The 25482-nt window shown below is 40.8% G+C and overlaps 1 protein-coding gene across 1 annotated transcript in view; it reads right to left on the bottom strand.

The window, feature by feature from the left end:
• DDX60 (DExD/H-box helicase 60) overlaps positions 1-25482 on the bottom strand; it is a gene marked incomplete at its 5' end in the record, with an annotated part of 64724 nt that overhangs the window by 32659 nt on the left and 6583 nt on the right. Inside the window, 12 exons of the mRNA XM_080633310.1 lie at positions 1668-1783; positions 2739-2841; positions 4197-4358; positions 5448-5589; positions 6085-6243; positions 7099-7260; positions 7870-7977; positions 8459-8800; positions 8939-9116; positions 10816-10876; positions 11011-11366; positions 13090-13395. Coding sequence (XP_080489436.1) covers positions 1668-1783; positions 2739-2841; positions 4197-4358; positions 5448-5589; positions 6085-6243; positions 7099-7260; positions 7870-7977; positions 8459-8800; positions 8939-9116; positions 10816-10876; positions 11011-11366; positions 13090-13395 — 2195 coding nt within the window. The remainder of the gene's footprint in view (positions 1-1667; positions 1784-2738; positions 2842-4196; positions 4359-5447; positions 5590-6084; positions 6244-7098; positions 7261-7869; positions 7978-8458; positions 8801-8938; positions 9117-10815; positions 10877-11010; positions 11367-13089; positions 13396-25482) is intronic.

Raw genomic sequence — 25482 nt, 5'->3', positions numbered from 1 at the left:
TCTATCATACTTTCACACTCAAGCCTAGGTACTTCTCTCTGCCCTAAAAATCAAAATGACAACTCGGTTTCTGATCTTCATGTTTTTCATAAGACACACTGAGGTGACCCATGCCAGCATTTACAGCATTCACGCAAGGCACAGGAGAGAGGGCCCTCTCTTCAGCTAGAATGGATAGACATAAACCTTCAATTCCAATGTTACAGAAGGTGCTCTAACTACTATTTCACAGGCTATGCTCTCCAAACCTCCCAACGAAATCACAGTGCACAGAAGAAGGCAAAAATTCATCCAGTCCGAAAGATGAACAGATGGAACCCTGATTTCACAGGTCAAATGGTGCAAATGCCCACCAGGAAACAACATTTCTAAGTCACTGAATGAAAACCATAAGTAGTATTGGAACTACCAACAGTAACCCATGACTTCTGAACCCCTGGTAGGTTTTTCACAGTTTAAATCACCATAGGTACTTGCTGGTATATACAGTATCAGATACTTCATTTCATGTGCATATTCAAATAAAAGCTAAGTCCATGATTTTAGCATCTGAACCTGGAAAACACTTACAGTGGACTGCAGTGCATAACATAAAAAATCATGATACAAACAACTTTTGTTTACTTCCATGATAGTTTCAGTGGGATACAGTTAATTTTTTTCACAGTAGCTGTTTTGGATTTGGGCTGAAAACAGTGTTGATAATTCAGGGATGTTTTAGGTGTTGATGAGCAGTGCTTACAGAGTCAATGCCTTTTGTCCTTCTCACTTCACCCCACCAATGAGGAGGCTGGGGGTGTGCAAGAAGCTAGGAGAGGATACAGCCCAGACAGCTGATCCCAACTGACCATAGGGATATTCCATACCACATGGTGCCATGCTCAGCATATAAATCTGGGAGGAAAAGGAGGGCGGGCAGTGGCATGTTTGGAGTGATGGCATTTGTCTTCTCAAGTAACTCTTACACATGATGGAGCCCTGCTCTCCTGGAGATGGCTGAACACCTGAAATCCATGGGAAGATGTGAACAAATTCCTTGTGTTTCTTTGCTTGTGCATGTGGCCTTTGCTTGTGCATGTAGCCTGTGCTTTAACTGTCTTTAACTGTCATTAACTCACAAATTTTCTCACTTTTACCCTTCTGATTCTCTCCCTCATCCCACCATGGTGGGGGAGTCAGCAAGTGGCTCTGTGGTGCTTAGTTGCTGGCTGGGGTTAAACCACAACTTCTTTTATTTAATTCTGTTCTCAGAAGATAAGATTGGCTGTGCAGGCACTGTGCAAACGTTTGAGCAGGTTTTGCACCTGTATGGATGTGCTTACTAAGCATTACACAAACCATATATTTAAACATTAAACTCCACATGTACATAGTTTGCTTATATAAATATGTGATGCATTTTACAAGCAAAAGGGAATGTATCATGGACATCTTACCGCAAGTGCTCATTCTGTTATATTTGTTAGACTTCTTTAACATACACAATGCACACACACAATGAACAGGCACATCAGCATTTAGTTATTGCAGTAGCTCTGGTTTGGCAAGTATTTTGTAGAGCTGCAAATATTATCTGAAATGAGAAGGCCTTTTCCAAAACCACAATAACCTTCACAATATTGTTCTAGCCAACACAGACACATGGGGTTTGTGTTAGTTTTTCTTACCATCAGCAGTGCACTGTACTCGCTCATATTCCTCAGTCAAAGGTCTGCCAGAATGCCAGTGACAAAGCTCATCAAATTCCTTGTATTTAGTAAGTGAAGTAACTGCAGGATCATTGCTAAAATATACAAATGTTAAACAGAGCATAAATTACAAGCGTCTTCAGGCATCTCTAATAAAACATTCAAAGCATCAAAAAGTGTATTTATCAAAAGACAATTCTACTGTGGCAGAAAACCAATGCAGAGTTTAATTCTATTCTAAATATATTGGGTCAATATATTGACATTATAGAATGGTTTGGGTTGGAAAGGATCATCCAGTTCCAAACCCCTGCCATGGGCAAGGACACCCTCCACTAGACCAGGTTGCTCCAAGCCCCCATCCTGGGCTTGGGCACTGCCAGTGATGTGGCATCCACAGCTTCTCTGGGCAACCTTCCTCTTTGTCAGAACGCATTGCTCCTGAGCTTGGAAACGGTGATCCTTGAATATTATTCCGCTTTCTAGGGCTTGTCTTCCCTCGGTTTTTCAGAAATAATTACTAACAAAAAAAGCAAAACCCCAGTTTGTCACTTATTTTCATACAGATCAATCGTAGAATGCAAGGCAACTAGATAACTTGCACACTGTGTAAAAAACAGCCATTGTGCAGCACAGAAACCAGTTCCACAAGCAGGAGATCAAGTGTAAAGGATAATCTGTTGTTCTTTTCCAGTATTTTTATTTAATGTTTATCTGTTCCTGAAATCAATCTGAACTTTGCAATTTAGAACAAGACCTTTCAAGGATGAATTGTACATTTAGAAAAAGAGTTACAAAATGTAAAATAAGAGTCAAAGACTATAACGCAAATAACAGTATGAGAAAACATGGACATACTGCCTCTTCTCCATTCTTGTTCTGAATCTGTTAATATTTACACCAGTACATGTAAATGTGAAATTTTACCCAGTCATAGCAAAAGCACTTCTACATTTGTGCAAATTGAGCATCATAAGGATGTAAAGTGCAGGGAAGCAGAAAATAAGCATGTGTAATGTTATTTCACTAGAATAAAACTCCTATATGTACCTTTTTAAAACAGGTAGATCTTTCAAAACATCTCCAGCATAATCTTCAACAAGATTAGATTTCACTGAGATTAGTCCAATGTTGGGAATTTTTCTGTCATACTCTTTACAGTGTAAAAAAAAATTAATATTGTTTAGTTAAGAATAAATATAATTGCATATAATACTTGAAAATTCTGTCAAGTTACATTATAAAGTCTATAAAGCAAAATTTGCTACAAGTGAGCAGCACTTCACTAATTCCCCTTTTCCTGTTTCTTCTCAAGCATAGGAAGAAGAAAGAAGCAGACATCATTACGCTTCCAAGCAGGTATTCTCATAATCCATTTTAGACACTTACACTAACATTTTGAATGCTACAACCCATCCCATCTCACAGGCATCTACTTTCTGCACTAATTCCATAAAGACCACAGTGTCCTAAATATACACTTTCAAAAGCACTTGCATTAGATGACTGGAGATGACATTGCATTGTTCATGCTTCCAACATTTGAAGTCTAGCCACAACTTTAGTCTCCAGGGTGTCCAAAAGAAACACAGAAATGGGTAACACAAATGCTGTGCCAAAAGAGGTTTTAATATCCTGAAGATAACAAACAAACTGGGTGTTTTTTTGACCACTAGAACCCACTTTGCCAACTTGACATCTTTGAAACTAGCAGAACAATACTCACAAGCTTCAGTGATATTATATTCCAGCTTCTACTGAATTTCCTGCTAAAGATGAAACCAGACTTTTGAAGGTTGTAACTAAACTGGTTCTCAAGAAATGTCAGATATCAGGCAAAAATCTCCAACTACTCCTTTCAGAAGTTCAGAACAGATCTCGCAAGTGATGGAAGAAAATAATCTGAGCCAACTTTGCACTTCCCCAATTACAGGCTACTAAATAGGATAGTGGTTTAATTTAACACACTTATGGGCAAGTCACATTTCTACAATCCTCAAGGATTGTAATGTGAGCTACAGTGATGGCTGGACTCTGCCATTAGGGTAATAATTGTTTATTTAACTTACTTTGCTGCTCCTATGCCCAATACCTCTATAATCCTATATCAATATACACAAAGATGCTCTTCAGAGGCATCCTTCCTGCAGCATAATTGTTACTTTAATTATGAGTAATTATAAGGCTTTTTACTATTATTTGTATTACACTTATCATGTTTTTCGTAATACATACAATGGATTTGGCCTAGCAATCATGGAACTAAATCAAATTCCTACTGAAATCAGTAACAACACTTGTGTTGTCTACTGTAGAGTCAGAATTTTACCTATAAGGTCTCATCACATTTTGGCATCAGCAGTAAGTTTTGCTAGTGGGTTGAAAAGGATCCATGAAGCATGGATAAGATTTGTGATCAGGATAAAATCAGATCACTACTGCTAGAACTTTTAATGATAGCAATAAAAATCATGCGTCTAACTCTCTAATATGTGGAGTTGCCTGTACCTCTAAAAAATGTATCTTTCTGATCAAGAAATGGTTGGGAAGTGTCTCGTATTGGGAAAGCATCTCCGAAACAGTATTTCGCAGCCAATTTTCTTACAGTGTCCCATAAACATCGGTATTCATCCTCCATTTCTTTCCCCAATTCCTTTTTGAACTTTAATCCTGCAAGGGAAAGCAAGAAAGAGGGAAAGGAGAAAAAAAAAAGGGCACTTTAAAATTAAGTTTCCTCAAACAGAGCCTACCTATTCACCTATGCAGCACCAGACACAGACTTCAGTCTTATCCAATATCGTCAGAACAAATTAGAACAGAATGATATGCATTCACAGTTTTTAAAAGTCCAGGGTATAACTAAGTAAATATACCAAAAAGATGTGTTTTGCCAAAAACATCAGATTTAAATACCTGCAAGCTCCACAGCTAAAGAAGAATTTCTCTCACCCTCCTGCAGGGTAGAACCTTGAATTTTCCTTTTAGTGCCCAATAATAGGTATTACATTTCATAGTCCTATTTATATTTTTTTTAAAAATTCCTTTACACTTGCTTTATTGAAGTACATACAGGACACCTTGTGACTAGACACATAAAGAAAGTGTTATGGTTTACTATCAGACAAACTCATGCCAGAGGATTTCAGGTAAACAGAATTACTCTGTAAGAACATCTGCTACATATCTTTTTCCCTACTTCCTTGCTCTGTCAGATTTTGCAACTTTTTTGTGAATCTTAACACATCTGATGGTGTTCTTAAAGCTCCAGCTCCCAAATTCATGTATTTATGAACCAATATATGCTTTTGTCTGAATCAATCTCATCTGAAATTTAAAATATTATCCAATGTCACAGTGACACTAGGGAATAGTATCTGGTTTCCATTCTGTGTTGCACTAAGACAAAATGAAACAGACAGAAAGCTGGCTAAAAAAACAAATGGTTGAGAATACTTAATAACAGTGACCCAGAGCTCTTACTGCTTATGCTATACCACTCTTCCTCTGCATAAGTCCAGATGGTACATCAAAGATAAGATATGGTAAAGTATTCTGAATGAGTACTGGTGAAGGACACTTTCACATGTGATTTTCTAGACTTGGCTATAGAAACAAGTTTCCCTATTATGTCATAAAATGCATCCGTTATTGCACGGGTAATTAGAAAACTGTGCTCACTTCTGCTTGTACAAGCAGTTTCTTTTCATTTTGCAGCTTACTAAAATTAGAAAGATCAGTAAACTGTTCAAAGATAAATACCTTTATTGTATTCGACCTCATAATAATATGCAAGATTTATTAGCAGTGACTCATCATTTAAGTCAGGCAGGTAAGTTAAATCCAATTTCCAATCATTTGTATTGCTTAGCTGTGTCAGAGCAAAATGCGTACACAATTGTTGCTGTTAAAATAAAGCAAATAATTAATTCTTAGGGAGCATCTGTTCACGTGGAGAGATCACAGCATCTCCAAAGCAGGGTTAACTACCTTGGTTCTACTGACATGAAAAAACAACACACTGCTACTTGACTTCTCTGCAATAATGAAACTGTTCTCCTGCACTACAATAACCAACTTTAAACAAGAAAAAGGCCTGCCACCAAAATTCTCATACTGGCTGAGACCAAAATGTCCATCTAGCCCAGTAGCCTAACACTAACGCTGTCTAACTGGAGAGGTCTAAAGAGAGGTCAAGTACAAGCTATTGCCCCAAACATTCTCCTAACCCCACTGAACTGTGGCTCACAAGATTCCTGAACCAGGTAAGGCTTGTTTCCAGCAGGTACATTATGCTCTTTGATCTCCTCAAATGACTAAATTAGCATATAAAGGAAAATGAAAACTGAATTAACAACTGCACACGATGACAGGGGAAGTAAGACAGTGCTACACATACCATTTTTATTAATGGTAAAACTTGCTTAGTCCAGCACGATTTCATGATCCTAATCTGAGCTCTCCGTGAAAGAGGCATATGAAGAAGAAAAGTCACCGCAAGACATTGCATTCTACAGAGGTCAGCTGCTTCTTTTGGAGATAAGTGTTTACTTCTTCCCTGTTGAGAGATGACATATAAAATGTTGACCACATCCTTCAGTAAAATAACTGTGTTCACCCTTAAAGCAGCTTAAAGCAGCTAACAATTTTGACATATTTAAACAATTCATGCATTGTCATCACTAGTGGATACACTTAAGCCAAATTGAACACTCAGTTAATAATGTAAAAAAAAAAATCTTTTCTGAAAAGAATATGACTATGAAAATCAAGACAAAGACAACTGTCAGTGTGTCTGACTAGAAATGTTATTTTAAGAAGAAAGGCTACTATCTAGAGATAGGTCTGTGTTCTTTTCTCAACTGCACAGCAAAAAGTCTGTATAAAAATCCACTTTTAGCTATCCTTGTAGTCCACTAAATACGTGTCTATCAAAATATTACTGATATTGCATCTGTGTTAACTTGATGAAAATATAAGGCTTGTAGTATGGCCTCAAAAATGATGTCATGACATGTAGAAAGAAAGGTGTTTTTCTGAAACATCCTGCTACCTTGAAGGAAGGGTTATTTTTTTTGTAAAAGCCAGTATGCCACTGAGTGTTAGGAAAAGAAAAACAATGAGCACAACTGCCTTCTAAGGTAAAATTCCCTGTGGGAATAACTGCTCCTCAGGTAAAGCTTTCCCCAGAAGTAGTCACTGTGGCAGTGGGCACAGTGCCACCCACAGAGTGACCATGCTCCTTTGGAAAAGCTGTGGCCACAGTAATTACCTAAACCAGACCACTTAGAGAGTATAGTCAACAAAGGAAGCATCTGGGCCCCTCTTCAGCTTGAGATCTAGGACAGTCACCTCTTCTGCTAGCAAAATGTATATAGTCACTATGCTGAAAGATATCTAAAAAAATTCTTACTCTTGCCGATTGCTGCTTCTTTGTTCCCATGGAATTACTTGCATTTTCCAACATGTTGCTGTATATTTTTAATCCCACAGCACAAGCAAGAACACAGACCACACGCCGAATGTCAGATCCTTCAGGCCACAATTGTTTCAACAGATGGACACTCCGGTGAACCTGTTGTCATAACATTATGAATAGCATATGACTGCTATAATAAAAATTACAAAAAGAAGGACAAGTCTTATTCTTTACTAAGTTCCACCACAGAAGGTTAAAAAAGGACATGAAAATTACAGAAGGAAACGTGGCACAAACATTAGTAAAAATAGCCCTTTTTTGTCATGTCCTCAAGGGCACCAACAGCCCTGACAGTGTCTGTTTGACTCCTGGGGCCTCCTTCCACCTTCCCTGCTCAGGGCCCTATTTCAGCCCCTCAAGGCCCTCATATTCTGGACTGAAAAAAAAAATCATCTTGCTGGACCAGATGGTGATTCCTGCGAAATGGGCTGGTTCCCATCTTCTGCAAGCCAGCTGCCCTTAAGCAGCACTCCGTGGATCAGTTTCCAGCTGAACCATCTTACTTGAATGAACTTTAAGGAAAGAAATAGTTTCAAGCTGCTGTGAAGACAACTGGGCATAAAGAAGACTTTCTCAGACTCAGGGTGTCACTTCAGGATAAGGAATAGAGTCCCCAGTTCTGGCTAGCAGAGAATTTTAGGTGAAGGAATGGAGGACAGCCAAACCAAGTTGAAAAAAGAAAAAGGGTCAAAGAGGTCAAATTACCTCTTCTTGTATGCTTTTCAGGCTCAGCTTGAAATGACCATATAGACACATGAATGGTTCTTTGCACTTGACTAGGTTTCCATAGGCACATCCTAGATCTTGTCCATACTGAGAAGTGCAGAAGTCAGGTATATGCAAAAGTAAATAGATACAATGCATCAGGCACTACTAACCACAGACAGAAACAATTTAAACATATGTTAATCTTCAGCCTCCAAGAAACATCTATTCTAAATAAAATCTTACAAAATCACATTTCTGCCCTAGATGCTAGTCTTTGTTTAGCATATTACAAGTCAACTAAGACGTGTAGTACTGAAGATTAGGGAAAGGCTGTATTTGAGAGTATCTTGTCTTAAGTGAACAGGAATGTCAAATGAGACAATAGAGAACAGGGCAGGAATTTGCCATCAATTGCAACACTTACCTGTTAAGGATTTCAAGACCAGTAAAGAAACATAAAATGAGCCACATATCAGTGTTTTATAATTTTAGTATGTAAAACACTTACATTGAGATATCTTCATTAAATTTGCTAAGGAGAACTAACACTGTTATTGCAAGCTGACAAAGAAGTTGTGTAACTTACCTTTACAAAAAATAATCTGTGCTTATACACACTCTGAACGTGATATCCATAAACTCTAAGAATATCATACTCCTGTCCTGAAGTGAGCACAACGTTGATTTTCTTTGACAGTGAATGAGCAATTAAAACAGACAAGAAGTCTGTCTGGAGAGAGCTCAGTCCTATATCAGATACAATGATGAAGTAAGGATAGCATTTCTTCAGGAAAATCTCCCATTGGGATGATAAACAATTGGAAAATTCTGTATGAACAGTGATGCTTGTGTTATGCCTCAGGTGTTCTATTAACGCAGTACGTAAAAAAAGAAAATGAGGATAAGGAAAGTACATCTGTTCTGCATCCTGTGGGAAATAAAAACAATTAAATTATTTGGTTACATTTGTTGACATAATGAGCAGTTTCCCAATCCTGGTTAGAATCAAGCATATGGTTTTGAAGGAGTGCAGTGGTTTAAACAGCAAACGTTACTTCTTCTGTACCTTGAAGAAAGTAATGACATATTTTGCTCCTTTTTCAGTGAAATCCTGCAGGAAGCATTCAATTCGGTAGAAGAAGTTCAGATACTGTGTTTTCTCATCTAAAAACATAAGTAGTAAGGAATCCCCATCTATCACAAAGAATTCAGACTCGACAAAGTCTTTTAATAGACTGACATATCTGAAAGATAAAGAAATAGCACATACATAACATTAGTCCAAGAAAAGTCACAGACATGAGACAGAAGAAATTTGCTTACTAACAAATTTTAAATGTTTTTGTTCATTAAAACAATTAAAGATTAAATGTATAAATTAAATCAATAGGAGACCATCTTTCTTGGATCTAAGGTTAGTCCTAACTAGCCTGCAGTTCTTTCAGTTATTGAATGCATTAGCAATTGTCTCCTTTACAACTCGTGACACTTATGTAGTATCCGAGGCTTCTGTGACTCCTGTGGCACCCCTTGTCCACACCTGCTTATGTGGAAAGTGTTGTCTGCTCCAAGAAATACCCCACAGGAAATAACCACAAAATATATTTTGAGAACCTTCCTCCCTGAGTTTCCAGCTAAAAATAGCAAGTGGGTTATCAACAATTATCATGACAATGACAACTACCTCCCTCATCCAAGGAATGTTTATGGCAAGAAAAATATCTTAATAGCAAGAAGAATCCAATCACAATGCATTCCTTCAAGAGACTAAAGAATTAAAAGAAGTCTTCATTCCCTTCCTGTTTCAGAAAACTATGAAAGTTGATAAAATTTACATTAACCAGTCTTAGTTCAAAGTTGAAACAAATCTATTGCACTGGAGATGGCAAATATAGACAGCATCTCAGTAGCTTTTAATATATCCTGGGAACTGACTGTGCTCTACAGCTCTTCAGAATCCATCAAAGCCCATGGGTACAATGTTTTACCCAGGACAGATCAAGGAGTCAGAAGAACTTTGCAGGTCCAAATGAAGAAGAAGCAAGACCTTCTGGTAAAGGTTCTCTGCTCCTGCGTTTGTCTATTACATACTACACTGTCTGTTACAATACTAATGCATTTATGGGAACAGCCATACTGTAATGGTAAGACCATGGCTGTTTTCTTCAAGGCTGTCAAAAATGCCTGATACACATCACCTTGGATCCACACCTGGGAAGGTCCAGCCTTCCTTTCCACTAGGAAAATCAGCCTCTGGCTTACAGGCCTAGTTTGTTATCTGATGCAACGAGCAGCCTTCTATGAAGAAAAACTATGTAAACTTCCATCTTATACATGTAAATTGTCTGCCTTTAATTCATACTAATCTCTTCAGCAAGTCAGCTCCAGAATGCAGAGGCAACATTTCACTGTCAATGTGAACATTGCTACTGCTAACTTTTCCATATCAAGCAGGGAAAGGAACAAGAATCTGGACATGCAGAAGATCATGCATGAGGACTGACATACAAAACCACAGAAGGTATATATGAAATGGAAATTTTTGTTGACAAACTCTTTTAAACACTGTAAAAGTAGTAGACCTAAACCATACGAGGAAAGATGCTCAAAAAAAAAAAAAAAAAAAGAAAAAAAAGAAGCAGCATGACAGGTAATTTGAAAAAAAATAAGTAGCAACAGATAAAATTGTAGATCAGTTCCCAAAATGTGCAGACAATCTCTACTCTTTGGGCAATCTTTCTGTTATATTAGGAATCTTCTTTCATGTAGAGGAAGTACGGAATCCTAAACATGCTTCCAGTGTCCTGATTTTCCACAAACCTAGGGGATAAGCACATAGCTTCTTTCTCTGAAGGGTACTACACTGTGATGCCTATTTAATTCAAAGAAACCATTTTTATTACCATTTATTAAATTTCTTTCCATGAATCCCATTGTACTTACTCAGCTCTTGATAGGGATGACCACATGTGTAGTCTCAGATATTCAAGACATTTTCTTATTCCTAAAATAAACACATACATGGTTACTGATAGAACCATATAACCATAACTCATCTATTAATTACAATAGAGCCAAAAGTTAAGACCCTGCAATAAAAGCCAAGGACATGAGCATAAGCTAGTAACAGCTCCTCACCAGGACTTTGGGAATCACATTTATGATGGAGAATTCTGAACTCCTCGCCTTCAGTTTGCGATGCCTGCTCTGTCACTTCTTCAGTTGTCACGATACCGTAAGCCTTACTGTAGTCTACATCTTCAGCTTCTTTTTTTCTGCCTTCCTCTTCTTTAAGCATTCGCTCAACAGCTGCATCTGTTTTGTCACCAGGCTCATCATCCCCAGCACTGCCATTTGTACACCCACTCTCTTTATCTTCCTTTGCTGGAATGAAGCCAATTTTCTCACTGTCGCTACACTCGCTATCCGTATCGGCATATTGAGCATTTTCGTTTGCAGCATTATGAACAACTTTCTTGAAATCCATCACAGATCTTGGCATTCAAAAGATGAAAACTCTAATTAATCAAGAGACAATTTTCAGGGAACATGGTATGCTCTCAAGCTTCAACCATTATCTACTTCTTAATCACGCTGGAAGAAAACTTTAAAGAAAGCATTTCATGAACATCCCGTTAAGACATTTATTCACTTTAAAATTCAATACATATTTTTATGACTTATAAGGAAAACATCAGCTTTTGTCTTTCTTTAAGTTTACTGAAGAGGAGCATTATGTATCTGTTTTGAGTTTTGCCTGAAAGGACCCTTGAGGGGTTGGTCATAATTTGCTTTATTAGCTATACCTACACACACGTCAAGGAATAATCCATGTTTCCTTGTTCAAGTGACTTGAACCCACAACCCACAAGTATCCACACCATTCATACTAGTCTAGTCATAATCAGGAATGCCACAACATCTTCATTGTGTGATGGGAGTAACCATTGTTTGGTATCAACCCCACTTTTTAATTAATTTTTTATTATCCCGCTCTACCTCCTGCTAAGGGTAGGATTTTCTCAAATCTTGAGTAACTCACCTGTAACGGTTAGCATAGCACCCCACCTTACAAGGTCACAATGTTCAGTTCCTTTGAGCAAAAGAACAAGCAGCTTGGGATACCCTACACAGTCCCTACCACATCAGATCAGTTCTTATCAACTTTAGTTTTCCCTAGTTTCTGTTCAAGTAATGGCCTCATGCAGTATTCATTGTTGTAGCATCTCCCATTGCAATATTCATATGCCACAGATATATTTGTCCTTCTTTTTCCTGAGACCATAAAAAGACTATTTAGATGTCTTTTTTAGACATCTAAAATAACCTCTTTAAAAACTAACAAAAGAAACTAAAGTGCAACCTGTTTTTCAGATTTCACGAACACAAAACTAAGTTGCAATTTTCTTTCTGATTGCCACCTTAAGCCCCTACCAAATAAAATTACATAGAAACAAAAACATTTTCATTATCTACTTGCAAAATACTGTACAGCGTGCTATATTACAGTGATGTGCTTAACATAACTTTACAGTTTTCACACAATGTATCTATTTATATACATACAGCTGCATGAAACCACCTTTTGTGTACCTGCCTATGTACTTTTTCTCAAGGCAGCAACAGACCTGAGCCTTTTCTTCACTTTCTTATCTAAATTGAAAAAGCTACATCAAAGGCTGGAGAACACCATTCTGGGATGAATTGTCCATTTCTACGTGCTGAAATTGTCACTTACCTAGGAAATGGCCACCACTACTTTAGCAATCTCCTAAGCAAGTGTGACTTTCCATATCTGAAAACATAAAGTCAGATGTTCTCAAAACAAAACTGCATCTGTCAAAGGAAAAAGAAAAAAAAAAGGCTTAAATACTTTGCTACATTCATGCTTTTCTGCACTAACATATCAACACCTGGGGCTACAGCATGGGCAGAGGCAACCAGGTGGCTATGACATCCTGCCAGCACCCCTCCATTCTGAAGGGTGCTCCCTTGCTGCCCGCAAAGTCCCCCCTACATGCTGTCCAGACACCTCCCTAGCCCTAAACTAACTGCAGCCCCAATGCAAACCTCAGCTCCAGCACCAAGCCTAAACCCAAGCAAATCACTCTCCCCAAAACAAAACCCAACTCCAGCCCTAATACAAGTCTCAGCCCCAAACCCCAGCCTAAAGGCAATCTAACCACAACTTCTAACAGATCCTGCCTGCCACAGTACCTGCTGCTGCTGTCCGCTCCGCAGCCCGGCCAGGTTCCACAGCCATCTGCCTTTAAGGCATCGCCAGAGGGCAGCCCCGGAGCAAGGCCCCACCTCCCATCCCACCAGCTTTCAGTTTCCATTCCCCGTGCAGTGAGGTCGCTAAGTTCAGGTTTCGTTTCCCAGCGCTGGAAGAACTGCGTGGCCGAACACGATACTGCAGCGTATTGCCAGTATTTCCTTGCTTCCACCAAAACATGCTTTTCAATCACAGCAGCTTCAGCTGATGGGCCAAAGCTACTAAGCCTGTGTTGCTCTACGAATATACTGTTAACATAGGTTGCATATACAGTGGAGAAAATACTAATTCCTATTTCTATTCCTTTATTCACCACAATCTATTCTTCTATCAGCCTGCTTCCTTAAAGTAGGAAACACCTTATAAAAAGAAACCAAGAGATACACTTTACATTGCTTTTTAGCATTTGTAGCAAAACCTTTAGTGGGAACAGTACTGGACCTCTATCAATCAGATTAAAATTGCAAAGCCTCAATTCACAAGGGAACCTGGGTACCCCCATACTGTTGAAACAACATTCAGGAAACCAGAGTTTACATGTCAAATTGTCTTGACAAGATGTGATCAGCCCCGCTCCTCTTCAGGTCAGATACTTGTACAGGATACAGCACAGAAAACTGCTGGGGTTACACAGGTAAGTAGCCTCAGGGATCCAGGTAAATTTTTGACAGCCAGCAGACAACTGACACATAACACTTATCACATAAGCAGATCAGAGGCCTTTTCCATATCCTGCATTTCCTTCGAGACCTGTACAGATTCCAGAAACACCATTATTTACAGTTAGTGCACCCACAGTGCTCCAGCATATCAGAATTGTTTTGCTTAGCTAGCCAAGATAAGACCCTGCTCCCTCCTCTCAACACACTTTCTCTTTCTGTGGTAGGTAACAATCCCGGAAATAATCGGAACCCTTTATTTCCTCTCCTCAAATTAAATGGGAGACAATCTTTAGCCCAGCGCTTTAAGAGGTTATTAACATAACTTCAGTTAGGTCCTGAAGATAGACCTTTAGATTCAACTTTCTGTCCCTCTGGATAATGCATTTTGGTTCAGAAAAGTGTATTTTAGGTCTGCTATTCACCTGACTGAAAGGCAGATCAAACACTTTCCTGAGGAACCTGGTGCCACCTCCATGCAAATCTATTTAAGAACAAACAAACAAAAACACCACTCAGGCAGAGGTGTGATGAGGAGGTGGGGGAGGAGAAGTGAGAACACTAGTGCAAACATGTGCCCCCCCCCCCGCCATGGAGAACCCTATGCTGGAACAGGTGGATGTGTCCTGAAAGAACCACAACCTATGGAAAGCCCACACTGGAGCAGGTTTATCGTGAAGGACTGCAGCCTATGGAAAGGACTCACACTGAGGAAAGGACAAAGTGTCAAGAAAAACTGTTAGTCAGATGTCTGACTAACACCTGAAACTCTCATCCCCTCTGTACCACTTAGGGGACAAGGAAGGACAGAGGAGTCAAGAGTGAAGGAATGAAGTTGACTTGCAAAGGGGAGGGTGAGGGTGGGAAGGTGTTGGTTCAAGTTTTATTTTTTGTTTCTGTAGTGGTTTAAGCCCAGGCCGTAAATCAGAACCACGCAGTCTACTTCCCCCCCCACCTTTCTTCCCTCCGCTCCTGGAGGGACGGGGAGGAGAATCAAAAGAATGCAACTCCCACGGGTTGAGATAAGAACAGTTTAATAACTAAGGTATAACAAATCACTACTGCTACCACCAATAATAATGATAAAGGAAATAACAAGGGAAGAGAATACAGCCGCTCACCGACCAGTACCTCACCACTCACAGACCGATACCGATACCTCGCCCCCCACCCAGCAGCGTTCTAGCCCTTCCGGGAACTCTCAGTTCTACATCCTGGGCATGACGTGCTGTGGTATGGAATACCTCTTTGGCTAGTTTGGGTCAGGTGCCCTGTCTCTGCTTCCTCCCAGCTTCCCCTTCTCCCTGGCAGAGCATGAGACTCACAAAGTCCTTGGTCAGGCCAGACATTTGAGCAGTAACTAAAAACATCAGTGTTATCAGCTCTGTTCCCAGGCCGAAAGTCAAAAACACAGCACTGCACCAGCTACTAAGAAGGAGAAAAAATGACTGCTACTGCTGAACCTAGGACAGTTTCTCACCACCAAAATCTATCTTAATTGGAAATAAATTAAACTACTTTTCCCCAAGCCAAGTCTGGTTTGCCTGTGATGGTGACTGGTAAGCAGTCTCCCTGTCTATGTGTTGACACACAAGCTTTTTGATCCTATTTTCTCACCCCTCCTGTTGAGGGAGGGAGAAAAGAGCTGCGTAAGCACGTGGCAGTCGGTCACAGGCAACCCACCACACACATTCTTTTAGATCTCTCTACATTATGTATGAGGCAAAGAGAGAAAGGGTACAGATAGATGCTTGAGATGAGGATCCGAGACAGCCATTTTTTCAAGCATCAATCAAAGTACCTAAAATCATCAAGCATTTAGTACAGAAAAACAGCTGCAGAAATTTTAACTCGAGATACCTTATTAAATTTTTAACCGCTCAGCAATAGTAACTGGAGACAGAGAAATGACCTTGTCCTGGCAGTGGGAAAGCCTAACTCCAGAACCAGGTTAAACAACAGAAACAGGAAGGCCAGAGGTGGAACAAATTTATATAAGGGAGAACCAACTCCCTTGGTGATAAGCTGAGAAATGTTACAGTATTGATTTGTAATATGAGTGGTGCTGGCACACACAGGCACAAGGAATCAGCTCATGCTACATCTTTGCAAACTCCCTTTAGAACCACAGCAGTACGACTCTGTCCAACACTTTGTCCATTAAATCACTTTATATATATGTGTATTTAATTCACCTCAAGGGGTACAATAAAATTTCCCCAACACTTACTAGAAGCTGCCAGGAATCACCTATCCTAAGCTAAGCCCTCTCCTTTAAAAATAATTGTGTAAATCAAAATTTTGCATAAGTTGTGCCTCAACTGGTTCTGTAATCTAGCCCTAAATTTAATACAGATGGTGGTAAAACAACTACATGTCTGAATGGGAAAAACTGTGGACCCAAAGATTAAGCTATACATTTGGATGTTTTAATTTCTTTCATTAACCTTACTGCACCAACATAAAGTACAGAAATTATTGATAAGAAATCCAGTAATGATCTGATTACTTTTCAAACAGTAATAACTGTAAAGGCCATGCCATAAGGAACACTCTGCTCATCTGGTCTAATATCAGACATAGAACTTCCACCACATTTCTCAGAGGTCTCTTAAAGAAACAGTGGAAAATTAAAGGAGAAAAGTAAAAGCGCACAAAATCTTCGCTTAGTGTGAACAAGCTAAAGTTCTGGAATCGTAGAATAGTTTTGGTTGGAAGGGACCATCAAAGGTCATCCAGTCCAACCCCCCTGCAATGAGAAGAGACATCTTCAATTAGACCAGGTTGCCCAGAAACACATCAGCCTGGCCTTAAATGTCTCCAGGGATGGCGCATCCACCACCTCTCTGCGCAACCTGTTCCAGTATTCTACCACCCTCATTGTACAGAATTTTTTCTTCACATCCAGCCTTAATCTCCCCTCTTTTAGTTTAAAACAATCACCCCTCATCCTATTGCAACAAGCCCTGCTAAAAAGTCTTTCTCTATCTTTCTTATAGGCACCTTTTAAGAACTGAAAGGCTACAATAAGGTCTCCCTGGAGTCTTCTTTTCTCCAGGTTGAACAACAACAACTCTCTCAGCTCAATTTCTTAAGATCAGCTGGATTTTGAAACTTTTCAATTCAGTTTCTAGGAATACAAATGTAAGAAACTAGGGAGATATCAGGGGCAAGGGGAGAAGGGAAGGGAGATGCCAAAAATACATGAAAAACCAGAGGGATTGCATGAACACAGGCTGACGGACAGAATGCTTGTCTAGTCATGCACCTGCACTTAATCAGCACTGGCTGTCTTGTCTGCTCATTAAACTCCATTTCTAATCCCCTTCCTGGGTGAGAGACTACCTGTTCTGTGTACAAGTGTGGTTATGGGGGTCTGAGTGCCAGCAACTGCCATCAGACCATGGATCACAGTGCTCCATGTGTCTGTGGAATCAGAACAGGAGTGAGTGAGTAAGAGTAAGTAAGTCCGTGTGCAGTCCCTAAGGACTATAAAGCCAGACCTGTCAGCAAGCAGGTGAAGTGGCCTGGGAGGCAGGCACGCACATCCCTAAGGGCAAGACCCCAGGAGGAGCTGTCTACCAGGGAGTCCAGGTCAAATACTGGCTAGGCCATAAGGTCTCAGGCTCAGCAGAGAGACCTGTTTCCATATGCATGTGTGCCCACGTAGGAGGCAACTGGGAAAAAAAAGGACCTGTGGCCAGCCACTGGATAGGCCAAGCGTACAGGCCCAGCTAGGTGGGATCTGCAATGCACAGGTGTACATATTTCCCCACTAAAGGGCATTCTTCCTGATCACCCAGTGAGTGCTCAGTGTTTCTCTAGCTCTATTGACCTATGCAGCCAGCTGTGTTTATATATATGTGTGGTACATGTGTTTGTGTGTATACCTAGTGGGGACACATGCTAAGCCCTGGTAATATCTAAAGACATTAGTTAAAAATTCACACTGATTGCAACTGCAATATTATATGAAGAGGAACAAGATTCATTCTGCTTTACAGAAGGAATAAAAAGTTAACAGAAAGTCTTATGAGTGACAGAAAGCAAACATTTATACTCTATATTCAATAGCCCAAATGTCTTCCTAGCAAAGGCAATCTGAGATACAGTATCAAATTTAAGGGCATGAAACAAACTTTCCAGGTATAAAATCTGTTGATCATTCCTAAATTGCATGCAGCTGTATTTATCCTTTGTATAAGGAGAAACAAGGAATTTGACATCAAATTGAAAAGTTGGTTTTGTTGTCATAAAATAAGAATGCTTTTCTCATGTGGCTGCTTTGAAATTAGATTCCCTATGTGTTTTTAAAGCACATTAATATCCTCAAAATCAGTAATAAAACTATGTATAGAATTTTATCTGCATTTTCTGAAATATATCCATCCTGGTTATGACATGTCTCCTTATAAGCCTTTTAATTACATACATACTGCATTGACATTTTCTGCATAAGCTAATAATTGCTACAGAAGCAATTACCATCATTTCCAGACAAGCATGGAAATGGCTGTTCTATTATCATAACCCACTAAGATGCCACTTCTGATTCAGTACGACCCATTATCTTCTATTATCACAACCATTAAGATGCCACTTCAGTACATTCATTACCCGAGAAGTCTAAATAGAAATGACATAAAATGTAGGTGTAACCATATTTGCACACACAATTCTTCTCTAACCTACACAAAGAGCTTCCTCATACTAGCGTTATTTAAGCACTACCTCTTTAATCACTACCTATAAATTTGAAGTTACAAAAGAACATCCAAAATCATGAAGTCTTCCTTTATATTAAATAAAAATTCAGCCATGTTCTTCACCAAATTTTTTAACGATTGAGATCCTTTTCCACCCTGGTAAATCTTTCCACTTTGTATATACAGAGTCTCTGTTCCCACCCACCTGTAATTTTGAGTAGGTATTTCTTAAAGGTTCGAACCTTTTAGCAATTCTGAAAATATTTTTAGGGGAAAACAGGAATACTTTTAGCTAGTTTTATTTCTCCCTTTCTTTAGAAACCTCTATTTTAAAAGGCTGTACCCATGACTTCCCTGAAAATTTCCTTCCCTAACTATTGTATCAATCAGTTTTTACAGTATGAAATTGTATTAACTTTGTTAACATATACTAGTTTACATTATACACTGCAATGTAACGAGGTAGTGGAATTTTATAGGAGGCTTTGGTATTGTTCATGCTTAAGTAAATCAAATTAAAGGACACAATACAACCCACCCCACCACAAGCACCAGAAAGACAGCCCAGCCCTGGAAATGAGGACTTTGCTTTCTAGAGCTGTTCAAGAATGATAAAAACTACCCCTAGATACCCAACATAATGCTAGCATCCTAGCCCCTCTAACACATCTGTGAAACCTCCCAGCATTCAGTGTCACAGATAAGTCCTACAGCAAGATGGACTCCAGGGACATCTGGATCAATGGATAAGCAGCAAGAATGCTGACAGATGACGACACTGCAGAAACGTAGTTGCTTTGTAAAGTTTTGCTGCATTTAGTAGTCATTGTAGTGTATTACATTTAGTAAGTAGTACTAGTACTACTAGTGTAGTACATTTAGTAGTGTATTGTGTTACTTAGTGATTAGTCTAATTGTACTATAACCAAACACCTGAAAGTTATAAGAACCCTGTGTAAAACCACATTCAGCATGCCCCAGTTTGGCTTGGATGCTTCATGCACATAAATAAATGTTTACCCTTATAATTTTATACTTTGCTTCTTGGCCTATTTTCCTCAGCCAGCATGGCAAGCTGCAAAATTAATGTTACACAACACATAGGGCTCAAAAATTTGAATTAGCTTGGGTGTTAAACATGTATGCTTGTCCTGGTTTAGCAGTAGCAGTCATTTTTTCTACTGGTGCAGTGCTGTGTTTTGACTTTTGGCCTGGGAATAATACTGATAAAGCCGATGTTTTCAGTTGTGGGTCAGAGTGTTTACTCTGAGCAAGGACTTTGTGAGTCTCATGCTCTGCCAGGGAGGAGGAGAAGCCGGGAAGAAGCAGGGACAGGACACCTGACCCAAACTAGCCAAAGAGGTATTCCATACCACAGCACGTCATGCCCAGGAGGTAGAACTGAGAGTTCCCGGAAGGGCTGGATCATGGCAGGGTGTGGGTGAGGTACCGGTTGGTGAGCGGTTGTATTCTCTTGCTTGTTATTTCCTTTATCATTATTACTATTGGTGGTAGCAGTAGTGATTTGTGTTATACCTTAGTTATTAAACTGTTCTTATCTCAACCCGTGGGAGCTGCATTCTTTTGATTCTCCTCCCCGTCCCTGCAGAAGCGGAGGGAACAAAGGTGGGGGGGGGAAGTGGACTTCGTGGTTCTGATTTACGGCCTGGGCTTAAACCACGACAGTTCTTTTTGGCGCCCAACGTGGGGCTCGAAGGGTTGAGATAACAACAGATCTGACTGAGGCACAATGCTGATTTATTGGCTCTCAAAGTTGTTTCTCTTGATGTCACAGTTTCAGTATGCTGTAGCTTACTTAGAGCGGGTATTTGCTGTGTTAGTGTTTATCAAGTGTGGGCCTTGGGCTAAGGTTCTTGTTTCATTGTACTTTATGGTAATGGCTTGTAATACGGGCGGGCTCCGGCCGCAAGGCGGGATGGACGTGGCCGTGGACTTGTACCTGGCCGTCCCGCTGCTCTTCACTGTCCTGGCCCTCGTCCTCGCCTCCGTCTTTGTGAGGCTGCGGGGAGCCGAGGGGGAGCGGCCCCGGGAGCCGGCGGCGGCCGAAGCAGCCCGGGAGAGCGGCCCTGGGGACCAAGCGGCGGCGGGAGCGGGGCCGGAGGCCGGGAAGGAGGCGGCTGCAGAGCAGCGGGAGGAGGCGGCGGAGGAGCCGAGCCCCACAGCCAAGCCCAGCCCCGCGGCGGCCGAGAGCATCCCCCAGCAGCCGCCCGCCGAGCCCCGTGAGCCCGAGCCGCAGGAGGATGCAGGAGACCAGGCAGCATTTCCCAGCAAGGCAGAGGAGGAAGATCTGGACTCAGAAAAAGAGAAGCTGGTGGTGGGAGAGCCTTCAAGCACAGCAGCATCATTTGAGAGTTCTGAAGGGTTTGAATGGCCTTTGGGTACCCTTGGAACCTGCCTGCAGATTGTGATGGGGATCACCATGTTGGCACACACACAGTGTTCTACCCACGGCCATTTTGTCTGATCCCGAGAGTTAAGCAGAGTCAGGTTTGGGTCTTGTCTGGGTTTAGACAATACAGGGGGATCGAGAGGTTTTCCCCAAGGCTGGACAGTCATGAGTGTCATGGTGTGTGGGACAGTATGGGCGAGTATCTAATCCACTGGGCCCCTCCAGTGCTTTGGAAGCGTCGGAGATGGAAGGCAGCTGTGTGGAGTCCCCGACGACAAGTTGCAGAGACTGCTGCAGGGGAGGGTGAATTATTTTGAGCCTGGTGGGCCCACGACACTTCAGGCCATCAGGGCAGAGATGCAACACAGAGATGGACTCATGATCGAGGGGTGGACTTAGCAATAGACAGTATTGCCCATGTTATTCACGAGTGTGAACACTGCCCACAGCCTCTCCCGCTCTGAAAGACTATTACAAGAGATGGAGCCCAACATCATGGACCGAATGGACTCAGCAGCTTTATAGGGATTGGTCTGTGCACTAGGATAAGAGTGCACTGAGATGAGAGTGATGGTATATTGAAAATGTGGGATCTGAGCATGACGTGAATGGTATGGAATAAGGGGTGGATACTGTCCTGGTTTAGCAGTAGCAGTCATTTTTTCTACTGGTGCAGTGCTGTGTTTTGACTTTTGGCCTGGGAATAATACTGATAAAGCCGATGTTTTCAGTTCCTGGTCAGAATGTTTACTCTGAGCAAGGACTTTGTGAGTCTCATGCTCTGCCAGGGAGGAGGAGAAGCCGGGAGGAAGCAGGGACAGGACACCTGACCCAAACTAGCCAAAGAGGTATTCCATACCATAGCACGACATGCCCAGGATGTAGAACTGAGAGTTCCCGGAAGGGCTGGATCATGGCAGGGTGTGGGCGAGGTACCGGTTGGTGAGCGGTTGTATTCTCTTGCTTGTTATTTCCTTTATCATTATTACTATTAGTGGTAGCAGTAGTGATTTGTGTTATACCTTAGTTATTAAACTGTTCTTATCTCAACCCGTGGGAGTTGCATTCTTTTGATTCTCCTCCCTGTCCCTCCAGGAGTGGAGGGAAGAAAGGTGGGGGTGGAAGTAGACTGTGTGGTTCTGATTTACGGCCTGGGCTTAAACCACGACAATGCTTTAAGCACTAATGAAAGTTCACCAAGATTTGGGCTACACTCTACCCATAAGTAAAAATGGTATCAATTCAGTACAGACAGTACTGAATTCAGTAACAGCCAACTGAAATCTCTGATTACTCCTATACTACGCATGCATCAAGCGCACAGACTAACCATACTAAATGTGCCTTATTCTTTCAAGCCCATGATTATCACAGGGTAAAGCTGTCAAGTAGATGCAAACACAGGAACAGCAGCTAAATGCTTACTGGGGCACTGGGTGGAGGACACAAACTGGTATTACATGAAAATATGTTTTCCCACACATAAACACACACATTGCCCTTCAAATCTTCCTGCAACCCATACAACAGTTTGTTGAAGTTGCGCTGTATATCCGCTTATAAAAATAGAATATTTACTTACCAATTTCTAAAAAGGGAAGTCTGCATTCTGGTTTCATACCAGCCATACTACAATCAATCAATAGGAACCAAAGTTCTCTGTTTTGGTGTTGTACTCATTTAATACAGCAGCAAAAAACTGGGAAAGCCTTATGAAGTACCTAAGGAAAAATACAATTTACATTTCTGTTTCTAGCAGCTACAGGAAAATATGCTGTAACCAAATCAAGAACTGTAACTGAAGTTCATTACAATACAGCCACAACAATCACTGCAGCTGCTGGGGAGCAGGAGGTGCAGGGCCACTCATGGCCAGTGGCCAAGCTGGCAGTGCAGGGGGCAACGGAGGCAACCGCACAGCCCAGCCACACCAGAGACATGCAAGCAAGCAACACTGGGCTGTGACAGCAAAAAAATGTTAATCACAGCCCAGTCACCACCAAGAAAAAAAGAAAGAAAGAAAACAAAGACAACTCAAGAACCCCACACAGTAACTCAGGAACAGGGCTAAAACAAGCCACCTGCAACCAGATGGAGCTTAAGTGGAGTTCCATGATTGGGGAGCGTAGGAGAAAGTTCCAGATGAGGCTGGTCAGGGCATTTAACACCAATTAGTACACTCAGGACCCTGCCAGTATCTGAGCTTGGGCTGAATTAGTTTTCAAGCAAGTTTCAGTATTTGCGTATTAACTTCCAAGAATCAAAGCTGACGTGGAGCTAACACCCATATATTTTGCAGTTTTAAAGCACAGAATATCAAAGCAACTGCACTTGTTAGCATTAGGATCTTGCAGACAAATTATCTTTTATTTTTTACTGTTTCTGGGAGCTTACACCTGAAGGTGTCATTTGGTACCTTCCTTAGCTTGCAAATGTAGTGAATGAATATTTTAGAAAATGTGAATGTGTCTTCTCTGCTGCATGTTTCTTACTGATTACATAGGAAACACGTTTCTCCTCTTTTGAAAAAGTTATATGTTCAGTGAAAACAATGTTAGAACAGGGTATCCTGAACTATGATCCCTTTATCACTGGTGATCAAGTGCTAGGACCTGTTTTCTTTTTCATACATTGTGTTCAAAACATAAAAAAGACAACACAATGAATATGTTCCTAATATTGCTTTCCTGGGTAAACAAATGTTATCTTTCCAGATAAATATTTTTAAAGGAAAAATCTTTTAGTACATGAGAAAAAAATCGTAGATTGTGGTTCATATTTTGTGAAAGCTTGGCAAGGGCTGTTGTAGAAATACTCTCTCAGGGAGGTGATACGCTTGCACAAGACTCAAATACCTTCAAGGTTCATCAATTTATATAGTTTACATTTGAGAATATATCCTGAATCAACAGTTATGAATGTGGTTGCTGTCACACTGAAACTCTCAGTGATAATCAGGTATTTCTTGTCAGATTTCCAACCATCATATATTAGAATGCAGTCCACCTCTATTATCTTTCCTTTATCATAATCTTTAACACCCCTTTAAAACACAGTGGTGGTGGTAGAACCTATTCTTCAGCTAATAATGTGGAATTCCAGATGGACAAAGGAAACAGCATTAAATTTAAGCTTATTTGATAAAGGTGTGTCATGGTTTAAGCCCAGGCCGTAAATCAGAACCTCGCAGTCTACTCCCCCCACCCACCCTTTCTTCCCCCTGCTCCTGGAGGGATGAGGAGGAGAATTGAAAGAATGCAACTCCCACGGGTTGAGGTAAGAACAGTTTAGTAACTAAGGTATAACACAAATCACTACTGCTACCACCAACAATAATAATCATAAAGGAAATAACAAGGGAAGAGAATACAACACCTCACGACCCGTCGACCAATACCTCACCTCCACCCCCAGTAATCTCGCCCTTCTGGGTTACTCCCAGTTACATCCTGGGCATGACATGCTGTGGTATGGGATACCTCTTTGGCTAGTTTGGGTCAGGTGTCCTGTCTCTGCTTCCTCCCGGCTTCCCCTCCTCCCTGGCAGAGCATGAGGCTAAGAAAGTCCTTGGCAACTAAAAACATCGGTTTTATCATCACTGTCCCCAGGCCGAAAGTAAAAAAAAAAACAGCGCTGCACCAGCTACTAAGAAGGAGAAAAAATGACTGCTACTGCTGAACCCAGGACAAGGTGTCAAATAAAGCACAATCTTTGGGCAGAAAGGCATTAATTAGTAAATACTTAATCTCTGTTCACCATTTAGCCTTTCTGATGCAAGTGAAGTACGTGAAAGTGAAATAATTTGAAAATTTGGGCCTGAACAGCACAACTAGAAAGCTGCTGGACAGTAAAAAAGTAACAGCCACTGCAACTAGATAGGCAATTTTAAAAGCTAAATGGCAGAAAAAGAATGTTACCCTTCATTGTCTGGAGCAATTTTAATTAGGCAAAAGAGTAAAGAAAACGGCAGTTGGTCCTCTAAGGGGTAGGTGCTCTTTAGAAACAGCAGCATCATTTACAGAGAGGATTATTGACCGCATAAATGAAATTGGATTGCTGGAGAGTCATGTAAATCTGAACAAACTTCTGGAGGACACTGAGAAACAAATTGATTATAAAAGCTTACAAGCTTCAGAGAGAAAGTGCATCTCAAGGTATCAAGCACAACTATCTGATACGCAGTCAATCACGCTATGCTTGGGGTTCAGGAATATTTGTGAATGGCAGCAATACCATAGGTCTAGGGGTTAAAGCCTTGGTGGTAACACGTTATTGAGTCAGCTCCCTGTAATCATAGAATCATAGAATAGTTAGGGTTGGAAAGGACCTTGAGATCATCTAGTTCCAACCCCCTTGCCATGGGCAGGGACACCCAACACTAAACCATGTCACCCAAGGCCTCATCCAACCTGGCCTTGAACACCGCCAAGGATGGAGCATTCACAACCTCCCTGGGCAACCCATTCCAGTGCCTCACCACCCTCTCAGTAAAGAATTTCTTCCTTATATCCAATCTGAACTTCCCCTGTTTAAGTTTGAACCTGTTACCCCTTGTCCTGT

This window comes from Psittacula echo (assembly GCF_963264785.1).
Source record: "Psittacula echo genome assembly, chromosome: 1".
Taxonomy (NCBI): Eukaryota; Metazoa; Chordata; class Aves; order Psittaciformes; family Psittacidae; genus Psittacula; species Psittacula echo.
The sequence above is the reverse complement of the archived record's forward strand: the minus strand, read 5'-3'. Positions and strand labels throughout refer to the sequence as shown.